At 38.6% G+C, this 12984-nt stretch overlaps 1 protein-coding gene across 1 annotated transcript in view; it reads left to right on the plus strand.

Moving 5' to 3' along the window:
• Positions 1 to 12984, plus strand: part of LOC124593987 (glutamyl aminopeptidase-like) — a 476419-nt gene that overhangs the window by 445388 nt on the left and 18047 nt on the right. Inside the window, exon 14 of the mRNA XM_047132339.1 lies at positions 1609 to 1754. Within this exon, the coding sequence (XP_046988295.1) occupies positions 1609 to 1754 (146 nt within the window). The remainder of the gene's footprint in view (positions 1 to 1608; positions 1755 to 12984) is intronic.

Raw genomic sequence — 12984 nt, forward strand, 5'->3', positions numbered from 1 at the left:
GTGCTTGAGAAAGCACCAATTTGAGTGAGTGAATCCATATTGTAGCACATGCAGAAGATATTATAATGTCTGAAGCTGAGATGGTAGAGGTAATGGAGGACCTACCTTACAATGCAAGCAAATTTGGCATGAAACTCAGTGCTGAACAGATAAATATAATGGTTCCTTCCAGAGAAGCAACACATAGTGCCCCAGGTCAAGTTGGAGATTAGAGATTTTCTAAAGTAGAGAATCTTTGATACCCGGGCACATGGTTTGACAACAAGGAGAATATAAAGCTGGAGATCAGTTTTGTGATTATACAGGCTAAAATGGAAATAAAAAATTGCTATTCATAAGACTTATAAGCAAAGAGAGAAATTTTTTGTGTGCTATAAATAAACAAAACTGTACTTTACATACAGTTTGATACCCAAGCTACTTTTCTACATAGTCAAGTCACCATTCCAATTGAGGCACTTGTTGTACCATTTTACCAAATTTCCAATGCCTTCCGCATACTCAGTAGCTGCCAAATGATTAATTGCTAATGATTAATGGCTTTTTTAAGTTCATCATCACTTCCACAGCATTTTCCACTCAAAACAATCTCTCGGTTTGGAGAAGAAGTGATAATCACTTGGAACTAAGTCTGGACTGTATGGCAGATGTTGAAACACTTCCCACTGATATCGCTGAATCAAGTCCTGTGTCACTCCAGCTGCATGCAGACTTGCATTATTATGGAGGAGAATGACTCCACTCGTTAGCATTCTGTGCCAATTGTTTTAATGGTGTGGCAAAGCCATTAAAGCATCTGACAGGAGGCCTTTGCAGTTCACTAATTGTGAACATCTATCATCTTGGATTTTGTTTCAGTCATTGGGTGGAGTCTTCTGGTCACCACTGAGGGCCAGCCTGAGTGATCTTTGTCATAAACATTCTTCTGTCCACTAATAAAAGTGACACACCACTTCTAAACTGATGCTTCATTCATAACATTACTGTAAACCTCAGTTACCTGTCTGCAAATTTTGATAGGTTGGACTTAATGTGCACTGTAAAAGTTAATGACATTATCATACGTTTTAAAGTCACAGAGCTAAGCATTAATCAGTTATATTCAATTGAGCTGCTGCCAAACTGAAGCCGATGGGTATCTAGGGCAGTGGTCAGTTGGCAGTGGTGGTGGGGGATACGGTCTCATGTCAAAACAAAACATTCTCTACTTTCTGAATGGCCCTCATAGCTATTGTTAATCTAATCCAGTTTCCTTGACATTTGCACCAACTACATTGATAAGAAATACATAAAAACAAGTATCCACATGATGTAAGAATGGATGCCTGTTTACAGTGAAAATTATTATTTATCCCACTCATAAAATGAATTTTCACTTCACAGTGAGGTGTGCACTGACATGAAATTTCCTGACAGATTAAAACTTCTAGAATAAAACAAAAATAATCTGGAAAATTATTAAACAACCTACAGATAAAAACAGTGAGACAAAAAGAGTTCCCAGATAATAGCAGTATCAGAAATGGTGATACTTTAAAATCATTGACCACAATGGTCAGTTTAGTTTGACTGTGCATATGTAACAATGTAACTGTTAATATGTTGCAGGAGACTGCGAATAGTGGCTCTAGAGTTAGCATGTCTAGCAGCACTGCCAGCGTGTCTACAACAGGTGCAGGATGAATTCGATGGTTGGTTAGTCCAACCAGACTACAGACCCCATCCTGATCTGAGAACACTTGTGTACCATTATGGTAAGTTGTTAGATTAGATTAATACTTGTTCCATAGATCATGAATACAACACTTCGTAATGATGTGGAATGTGTCAGGTTAATAAAAGATGTCTGTACAAGATATTACATTACACAAAATATTGCATGACACTAATGATTATGTTGGTTTTTTTCCCCCTCCCTTAATTTATATCTAAAAATTCAGCCAATGAGTAGAAAGAGTTGTCATCTAGAAATTCTTTTAATTTATTTTTAAATGTTGGTTGGCTATCTGTCAGGCTTTTGATGCTGTTTGGTAGGTGACCAAAGACTTTTGTGGCAGCATAACTTACCCCTTTCTGTGCCAAAGTCAGATTTAACCCTGCATAGTGAAGATCATCCTTTCTCCTGGTGTTATAGCTATGCACACTGCTATTACTTTTGAACTGGGTTGGATTATTAACAGCAAATTTCATAAGTGAATATATATACTGTGAGGATCCCTAGATCCTTAAATAGATGTCTGCAGGATGACCGTGGGTGGGCTCCAGCAATTATTCTGATTACACGTTTTTGAGCAATGAATACTTTTCTACTCAACGATGAATTACCCCAGAATATGATGCCATACGAAAGCAGTGAATGAAAGTAGGCCTAGTAAGCTAATTTACTGAGATTCTTATCACCAAAATTTGCAATAACCCTAATAGCATACGTAGCTGAACTCAGACGTTTCAGCAGACCATCAATGTGTTGCTTCCAGTTTAACCTCTCATCAATGGACACACCTAAAAATTTTGAAAATTCTAGCTTAGCTACAGACTTCTGTTCAAAGTCTATATTTATTACTGGAGTTGTGCCATTTACTGTGCGGAACTGTATATACTGTGTTTTATCAAAATTTAAAGAGAGTCCGTTTGCTGAGAACCACTTAATAATTTTGTGAAAAACATCATTTACAATTACATCACTTAGTTCTTGGTTTTTGGATGTTATTACTATACTTGTATGATCAGCAAAAAGAACTAACTTTGCATCTTCATCAATGTGGAATGGTAAGTCATTAATGTATATCAAGAACAGTAAAGGACCTAAGACCGAACCCTGTGGGACCCCGTACTTGATAGCCCCCCAGTTTGAGGAATCAGCTGTTACTTTAACATTACATGAACCAATTATTTCAACTTTCTGCATTCTTCCAGTTAAGTATGAATTAAACCATTTGTGCACTGCCCCCCTCAAACCATAATGCCTGTGAAATATTGACTAATGTGGAAACCTCATCCTTCAATTACTTTCTTCTTGTCATCATTGTTGTTGTTTTGGTATTGTGGTGGTAGTACTACCACTGCAACTACTACTACTACTACATTACATGTTACAACATTATTACATTGAAATTTGTTGCTTGAAAAACACCCTTCCATGTTACCGCCTTCATGTGACTCCATCTCTCTTCTTTATAATCTGTTATGATCTTCAGTCTGAAAATATTGCCTGAAGGATTCAGTTTTGACAGGACTGCAGCAACTTAAGTGCCACTGCAAAGAACACATGTTTAACAACACTGTAATAATTATGCTTAATCCAAGAAAGTTTTACATTTACTATAGATATTAAGGAATAAATATAAGTAGTTGAAGAGTCAGGATTGTTGTAACTTATCAGTAGATATGCATGATTATCCAGAATGAGATTTTCACTCTGCAGCGGAGTGTGCGCTGATATGAAACTTCCTGGCAGATTAAAACTGTGTGCCCGACCGAGACTCGAACTCGGGACCTTTGCCTTTCGCGGGCAAGTGCTCTACCAACTGAGCTACCGAAGCACGACTCACGCCCAGTACCCACAGCTTTACTTCTGCCAGTATCTCGTCTCCTACCTTCCAAACTTTACAGAAGTTCTTCTGCGAACCTGGAGAACTAGCACTCCTGAAAGAAAGGATATAGCGGAGACATGGCTTAGCCACAGCCTGGGGGATGTTTCCAGAATGAGATTTTCACTCTGCAGCGGAGTGTGCGCTGATATGAAACTTCCTGGCAGATTAAAACTGTGTGCCCGACCGAGACTCGAACTCGGGACCTTTGCCTTTCGCGGGCAAGTGCTCTACCAACTGAGCTACCGAAGCACGACTCACGCCCGGTACCCACAGCTTTACTTCTGCCAGTATCTCGTCTCCTACCTTCCAAACTTTACAGAAGTTCTTCTGAAGAAAACCACCTGTAATTAGAGACCTGTATCACGCATCACTCAATTTCTTTCAGAAGTGTTTGAGACAGTGGCCATGACACAAGAATGACTTGTTTAACCAACCAGAATTTGTTAACTACCCCTCAGTTTGTCTTTTATGAAAGATTCTCCACTGAGAAAGCAAGTGAAGTTCTAACAGAGCTAAACACGAACTTTGTGATCGCCAAAGCCTTTGATTTTATGGATAAGAAAATTCCACATAGCAAACTAAAGTGGTATTGCATTAACAGCATCCCTTGTGCATGGATGGAGTCTTACCTTCTCAACAGAAAGCAGAATATCTCGTTAACAAATTGTTTCACAGGCATGAAATGAAGCTCTGAATTAGGGAACATAACATATGAAAAGCCACAGAGATCAGTAATGGGTCAGATCTTGTTTCTGACTTACATGAATAATGTTCCAAAGATTTTGAAAGGCCTTTAAAAAGCAAACATTGCTACTCACCACATAGCGGAGGTGCTGAGTGCAGATAGGCACAACGAAAAGACAGTCACAAATAAAGCTTTTGGCCATTAAGGCCTTTGTCAACAATAGACTAGACACACACACACACACACACACACACACATGCAAATGCACACACAACTGCAGTCGCAGGCAATTGAAACCAAAACCACACTGTATCATGAGACTGCAGTTTCATTTGCATGAGTGTGTATGTGTTGTGTGTGTGTGTGTGTGTGTGTGTGTGTGTGTGTGTGTGTGTGTTTTACTACGCATGATCTGTATGATATTGTATATTGGGTGTAATTGCTTGAAAAATGTGAAACAGAAGAAAAAAGAAGAAATGTCAGCAATGGGACAGCAAGGTGAAACATTGTAATAGGACAGTTGAGAAAAAGGTAACGTCACATGGGTTGGGCTGTGAAACTTCCAAGGCTACATGCAATAAAGTTAAAGAAATTTACAAAAGAGACATTTCTCAAAGAACTCTGCAGTTGCTTCAAGAATTTTGGTGTTTCAAATATGATAAAATTAGAGACACGATGAATAACATATATGCACTGCAGAACATAGCAATTGAATGAATTGACTACAGTCAGAAATGATATCAGGTACCATACTCAGGTACTGTTTATTTTGCCAGATGAATTCAAACACTGTCCTTCAGCATGGGGTTTGTCACCCAGTGGGTGACAATCTATTTGCAAGGCTCAATGAACAATTGAAAAGTAATAATCAAGAAGAGAGTATTGCCTTTGATGTTTGTTTGAACAAAAATAAAAGAAAGGCTCTAATTTGTAACAATTGCGGTGGACATGGACATTTTGCAAGAGACTGCAAGAAGCCTTAGAAGAAACAATGCTGTCCTATTCTCAAGGAAAATAACCACACAGAAGAAGAGTACTACTTTAAAAATGAAATTCAAAAAACTGAAGCCTTTCAAGCCATGACCCCACTGCAAAAGTACAAACATTAAATGAGAAGAATGTTATTTTAAGAACAAAGACAACACAGAAATAGCATTTTCAATGCTGAAGACATCACACAAGATGTAGCCATTGGAGAAACAAGAAAGAAGATGATATTCAAGAAAACAAGAAAGAAGTCATTGCTGAAGAGAAGAAAAAAGAAGACATCAATGAAGAAAAGCTCAAAGAAGACACTTACTCCACATGAATACACAAAGGGAATATGTCAGAAAAAGCTAATGTGAGAGAAGAAATAGCCATCATTGTAGATAGTGCATTTACAGGACATATGTGTGATGAAGTGGTCAAGTTAACCAGGCCCAAAAATGGCCATTTTAAACTTTTGCCCCAGTTCGGAAATATCGTAGATCCAGAGCTGAAGTTAACAAATGTGAAAGACCATGATAATGTTGTGCAAACTGTCAGACAAGGTGGATAAACGAGAATAGTAGCAACAGGGTGAAAACTATTCTCAAGGATGTTATGTGTGTTTCTAAAATGAGTAGAAATCTGATGACTGAGTGCTGTCAGTTAAGTAGAATGCATTGTTGCTTTTAGTAAATATTCTGTTCAAATCTATGAAGATAAAATACTCAAATTTTTAAAGGACCATAAACAAGAAATTGATTGTAGGAATTTAAATAAAACTAGAAATGCAATCACTATTGACAGAGGAAAAACATGAACGGCAATAGATGAACTTGTGTAATGGAGTTCCTAGTAGTTTATCTTCAGCAGAAAAATTGTGTGAGAGCTAAGCTAACAAAAAACCAGTTTCTGTAGTGAGAGAAATATAGTGAGAGAAATAGCAAGACTACTTGAAATGATACATACCAATATCTGTGGGGAGAGAGAGAGAGAGAGAGAAAGAGAGAGAGAGAGAGAGAGAGAGAGAGAGAGATCCTCCAACATTAAATAATTAAATAGATACAGATGCTACATGACAGTATCAGTTGATTTCATTCCTTTTTGTGGAACCTATTTGTTAAGATTTAAATCAGAAACTGCAAAATTCATAAGAAAGTATGTGGTAGAAAGTGAAAATCAGTTCAAACTGAAAGTTTCAGAAATAGAAAATGATAATGGTGGTGAACACGCTAATTCTTAAACTAATGACTATGCAAAGAAAAAGTAATTATTGTAGATGATAGTATTTCTCATAGTCTTCAACTCAGTGGGAAAGGAGAGGGACTAAATCTAACAATGATTAATAAAGTAACAACTATGATCTTCAATAGTAAACTGAAGAAAGAATCATGGGGAGAAGGTTTACTCACAGCTATATATTTAATCAATTTACCTTTGTTGATTGTGCTCCAAATGGCTACAGACTATTTGATGCAGACAGAAGAAATATTGTCTTATGAGACGTTGAATTCGAACAGTGTGTCTCAAAAAAACTGTACAAAAAATATTGTTATTGGTGAAATATCAAATGACACAACACTCAAGTAAGTGAAATTCAGCATCAAGAAAATGAAGAAGAAAATCAAGCAGAAGGATGATGCAATGAAGAAAGAGGAAACTGCAGTTTAAGGAATAGAACACATTAGAAGAAACCTTTGAAAGATTATATTAGATTAGTACTTGTTCCATAGATCATGAATACGACACTTCGTAATGATGTGGAACGTGTCAGGTCAATAAAAGGTGTCTATACAAGATATTACATCACACTTAATATTTTTAATTTTTTATATTTTTTAATATAATTTTTTTTGTGGGGGTTGGGGAAATTACCCATTTACTGTATCCAATAATTCATCTAATGAGTAGAAGGAGTTGCCATTTAGAAATTCTTTTAATTTCCTTTTAAATGCTATATGGCTATCTGTCAGACTTTTGATGCTATAAGGTAAGGGACCAAAGACTTTTGTGGCAGCATAATTTGCCCCCTTCTAAGCCAAAGTTAGATTTAACCTTGAGTAGTGAAGATCATCCTTTCTCCTAGTGTTGTAGCCATGTACACTGCTATTACTTTTGAATTCATTTGGAGTGTTAATAACAAATTTCATTAGTGAATAAAGATGATGTGACTTACCAAAAGAAAGCGCTGGCAGGTCGATAGACACACAAACAAACACAAACATACACACAAAATTCAAGCTTTTGCAACCAACAGTTGCTTCGTCAGGTTAGAGGGAAGGAGAGGGAAAGACGAAAGGATGTGGGTTTTAAGGGAGAGGGTAAGGAGTCATTCCAATCCCGGGAGCAGAAAGACTCACCTTAGGGGGAAGAAAGGACGGGTATACACTCGCACACACACACATATCCATCCACACATATACAGACACAAGCAGACATATTCGAAGGCAAAGGAGCTCCAGCAATTGTTCTGATTACACGCTTTTGTGCACGAACACTCTTTTACTCACTGATGAGTTACCCCAGAATATGATGCCATATGAAAGCAGAGAAAGAAAATAAGTGTGGTAAGCTAATTTACTGAGACGTATATCGCCAAAATTTGCAATGACCCTAATAGCATAAGTAGCTGAACTCAAACGTTTCAGCAGATCTTCAGTGTGTTTTTTCCCAGTTCAACCCCTCATCAATGCATACACCTAGGAATTTTGAATATTCTACCTTAGCTTACCGATTTCTGATCAAAGTCTATATTTATTAATGGTGTCATTAGAAGATAATGTAACAGCATTACTTTCATATGAAGACTGTATTAATGGACCAAATAAAGAAGACTGGATAAAAGCAATAGAAGAAGAAACAACATCACTTGAACAGAATGGCACATGGAAGTTGGCGAATCCAGAGGAGACAATAGGGAAAGAGATTTCGACAAGTAAAATTGATTTTTAAAGTCAGAGATGGTAGTCAATGTAAAGCCAGACTGGTTGTCCGATGTTGTCAGCAAGATCAGCAAGAAAAAGATATAGATCTCAAGGAATTATTTAGCCCAGTGGTAGATACAAGTTCACTAAGACTGTTGTTTTCTGTGGCAGCAGACAAAAATATCTATATGAGAGTGTTTGATGTAAAAACAACCTTTTTCTGCAGAAAAAATGGATGAAGAGACTCTTGAATATGCCTGAAGGGTACAAAGATAAGGGAAAAAATTGTGCTTTGAAGAAAACTCTGTGTGGACTTAAACAAGCTCCAGTCAGATGAAATAAAATTCTGACATTTCGGATTTTTTAAAAGCAGAAGGACTAATTCAGTTGAAATCAAATCAGTGCATATTTAAATATGCAACTGCAGAAATGTACATGTTGATGATGGAATCATTACAGAACAAGGCTTTGAGAAAATTGAAAGCATGCTAAACAAACAAAAGAAGAATTTTGAAATGTCTGTGGTTGAAAATCCATGTACATAAATAGGGATACAATTAATGAAGACAGAGGATGCAGTATTTCTACATCATGAACAACATATGAAGAAACTATAAAAAATCCAATATGACTAACTGAAGGACTGAACACTCAATTAATTTCAGACAGGGAGTCAAGTGAAGAAAATGAAGAGAATGAAAACATTAAATTTTCTTATTGTGAAGCCACAGAGTCTTCTAATTTTTTTTTTTTTTTTTTTGTAACTTCATCAACTGAAACAGAATACAGGGTGTATCAAAATGAATCATCCGATTTGAAAAAATCATAACTATTATGTTATTTGAGATATGAACAATGTACTATTGGAAGGAGCAAACTCTTGAGTTTTACGTGGTTCCTGCTAGGTAGCAGCAGTGTGCGCCCACTTCAGTTCTAGTAAGAATGGTGTCGGGACAACAGAGAGCGTTTTGTGTTCTATGTTCTGTGCAGTGCGGGTCACAGTAATAACTGTTCAGCATGACTTTCATACAAGGTATGGTGTGAATTCTCCTACAGCACAGAGCATTAGATGATGGCATGAACAATTCCAAGAAACAGCTTGTTTGTGTAAAGGCAAATCATTGGGCCGTCCATGAGTGTCTGATACAGACATCGAACGCATCTGCCATAGTTTTCTTTTCCCACAGTTGGAGACCAATTCGAACTTCGTTTACCAACAGGATGGGACACCCCCCACACTGGCGTGTGGATGTACAGGAATTTTTAAATCAAAAGATTCCTGAACCATGGATCGGTTGCACTGGATCAAATGATTCAGCCTTACATTACTGGCCTCCAAGGTCACAGGACCTGATTGTATTTGTCTTTTGGGGGTTTATAAAAGATTCTGTTTATGTCCCTCCATTACCAACAACAATGAATGAACTGAGACGTCGCATAATAGCAGCTGCGGAAATTGTATCTCAAGATGCGCTCGCTACAGTATGGGAACGATATGAATACTGCATTCACATATGCCGTGTGTCTCAAGGGGGGGCATATTGAATACCTATGAAAAGGTATGAAAAAAAACTTTAGGAGTTTCCATTCATCAAGAAAACAAAATTCATTGCATGTGTTTGTTAGTTTCAGAAATATAGACATGCCAAATCAGATGATTCTTTTTGATATACCCTGTACATGCCAGCAGCAGAATGAAACACATCAAGTCCCTTCTGCATGAGCTATCCAGAAGAGAAATGAAGACCATTCTTCTTGTAGACAAAGTGCTATTGCAATTGTCAAATCAGCATAGTTAGACGAAGCAAACATATTCATGTGAAATTCCACTATGTTAGTGAACAGTACAGAGAATGTTTGTTTGAGATAAAGTATTGTAGTACAGAAGGACAGTTGGCAGACATACTTACCAATGCTCTGCAAAGGCCTAGGTTTGAACAATTTAGAAATGGCATCATGAAACAGTTGCCACAACTTCAGTTATTTCAGTTTACTGTGTGAGTAACTAAAAATGTGATAGTTATTGAAAGAAAATATTATATTTTAAGGGTGGGTGTTTAAAGCGTTACAGAGTTGGTAAAACATAATGTTTACAATATGGTCTCCAAGGGTTACCAGGTAGCGTAATAAGAAAATGAGAGTTATCTGGAACAGTATGTGCTGTCTGTGTCACTGGTTTGCTGTTGTGCAAAGATGGCAATCCAAATAACTTAGGTAGTTTAATCAGCGTGTCTTATAATATTTGTAATAAAGTGAACAGACAAAAGTAAAAATGCAGCAGGCAAGCTATTACCATATTGTGCCATCAGTGACACATTAGCACTCGTGCCCATGTTATGGATGCCAAGTTTCTGGAACTTCGGAAGCAACAGTAGTCTTTGTCACAGCAGTTTACAGCAGATGACCCCTGTTGCAGCTAGCCTACAGCACAGTCAGTACCATAAACAATGGGGGCAGTCTTATACAGCATGGGCTGCCAACTTGCGGGGTTGTGCACGCAAATGCTCTTTCACATGCCAGAGCTACAAACTTTTGGATTTGGAATCTCCGATTTGGGATGTGATTGTGCACTTTGCCCCTGACAGGGACGTCACAACAAAAGCTTTGGTCAAGTCCAATCCTAGTCTTGGTGAATTGCTTACAATTAATAAATCTTTTGAGATTGCTTCAAAGTGCTATCGAAATGATCAAATCAGCACAGTCAAATGAAGCAAGCATATTGATGTGAAATTTCACTGTGTCAGTGAACAGTACACAGAATGTTTGTTTGAGATGAAGTATTGTAATAAAGGAGGACAGTTGGGCCTACCAATGCTCTGCAAAGGTCCAAGTTTGGAAAATTTAGAAATGGTATCATGAGATAATTACCATAATTTCATTTAGAAAAATATTCAGTTATTCCAGTTTACTGTGTGAGTAACATTCTTGAGTGAGCATCCCTTTTGTAATGTTAACTGAGCAGTTCAGAAACACCCTCCGTCATTGGCACTGTGACAGGCTTCACAGCCAGAAGTGGCTGCCTGCACTATGCAGTGGATTGTGATGCCTGTGGAGTGGATTGTGATGCCTGTGGCAATCAGTGTGCCCAAAACAGTAGCTTTTTCTGAACTTGATGCTGTGTTTGTTTCATACAAAGAGATTTTTGATCCAGTACTCAGGTGTGCACATAATTTTACCGCTACATCTCTGTGAAGCCTTCAATTGCGCCAAAATTTTGTAGACCTCAACTGCTTCCATTTCAAGAGGAACTCGCAAGGCTTCAGGACCACTGCATTATTACCATTGTTTCCTCCAGTCAATGGGTGACACCTACGGTGGTCCTTAAAAAATATAACAGATCCTTACACGTGTGGAGTTTTTAAGCTTGCTATTAATTTCCTGTCCAGCATTGATCTCCATCCGTTGCCTTGCTCACAGGAATTGTTAACTAAACGGGCTGGGGGGCAGTTTTTTCAAAGACAGGTTTAAATGATGCATACGCTATGTGATCAAAGGTCTCTGGACACCTGGCTGAAAATGACTTACAGGTCATGACTGGAATTGCAGTATGGTGTTGGCCCACCCTTAGCCTTGAAAACAGCTCCCACTCTTGCAGGCATACATTCAGTCAGGTGCTGGAAGGTTTCTTGGGGAATGGCAGCCCATTCTTCACGGAGTGCTGCACTGAGGAGAGGATCGATGTCGGTCGGTGAGGCCTGCCACGAAGTCGGCATTCCAGAACATCCCAAAAGTGTTCTATAGGATTCAGGTCAGGACTCTGTGCAGGCCAGTCCATTACAGGGGTGTTATTGTCGTGTAACGACTCCACCACAGGCCATGCATTATGAACAGGTGCTCAATTGTTTTGAAAGACGCAATCGCCATCCCCGAATTGCTCTTCAACAGTGGGAAGCAAGAAGGTGTTTGAAACATCAAAGTAGGCATGTTCTGTGATAGTGCCATGCAAAACAACAAGGGGTACAAGACCCCTCCATGGAAAACATGACCACACTATAACATCACCGCCTCCAACTTATACTGTTGGCACTACACACACACAGTGGCAGATGACGTCCATCGGGCCTTCGCCATACCCACCCCCCTGCCATCAGACTGGCCCATTGTGTACCATGATTCGTCACTCCACACAATGTTTTTCCACTGTTCAATCATCCAATGTTTATGCTCCTTACACCAAGTGAGGTGTCGTTTGGCGTTTACCAGCGTGATGTGTGGCTTATGAGCAGCTGTTCAACCATGAAATCAAAGTTTTCTCATCACCCACCTAACTGTCATAGTACTTGCAGTGGATCCTGATGCAGTTTGGAATTCCTGTGTGATGGTCTGGACAGATGTCTGCCTATTACACATTACGACCCTCTTCAACTGTTTGCAGTCTCTGACAGTCAACAGACAAGGTCAGCCTGTACACTTTTGTGCTGTACATGTCCTTTCACGTTTCCTCTTCACTATCACATCGGAAACAGTGGACCCAGGGATGATTAGGAGTGTGGAAATCTCGTGTACAGACGTATGACACAAGTGACACCCAATCACCTGACCATGTTCGAAGTCCATGAGTTCCGCGGAGCACCCTGTTCTGGTCTCTCAGGATGTCTAATGACTACTGAGGCTGTTGATATGGAATACCTGGCAGTAGGTGGCAGCACAATGCACCTAATATGAAAAACATATGTTTTTGGGGATGTCCGGATATTTTTGATCACATAGTGTATCTCCAACTGCCTATCAATGATATATCATGTCGGTTGATGTTCTTACATATGCCATTTGGCTTAAATAGGTACAATCACTTCCCGTTTGGGGTTGTGAGAGC

This window comes from Schistocerca americana, chromosome 2 (genome assembly GCF_021461395.2).
Source record: "Schistocerca americana isolate TAMUIC-IGC-003095 chromosome 2, iqSchAmer2.1, whole genome shotgun sequence".
Lineage (NCBI taxonomy): Eukaryota > Metazoa > Arthropoda > Insecta > Orthoptera > Acrididae > Schistocerca > Schistocerca americana.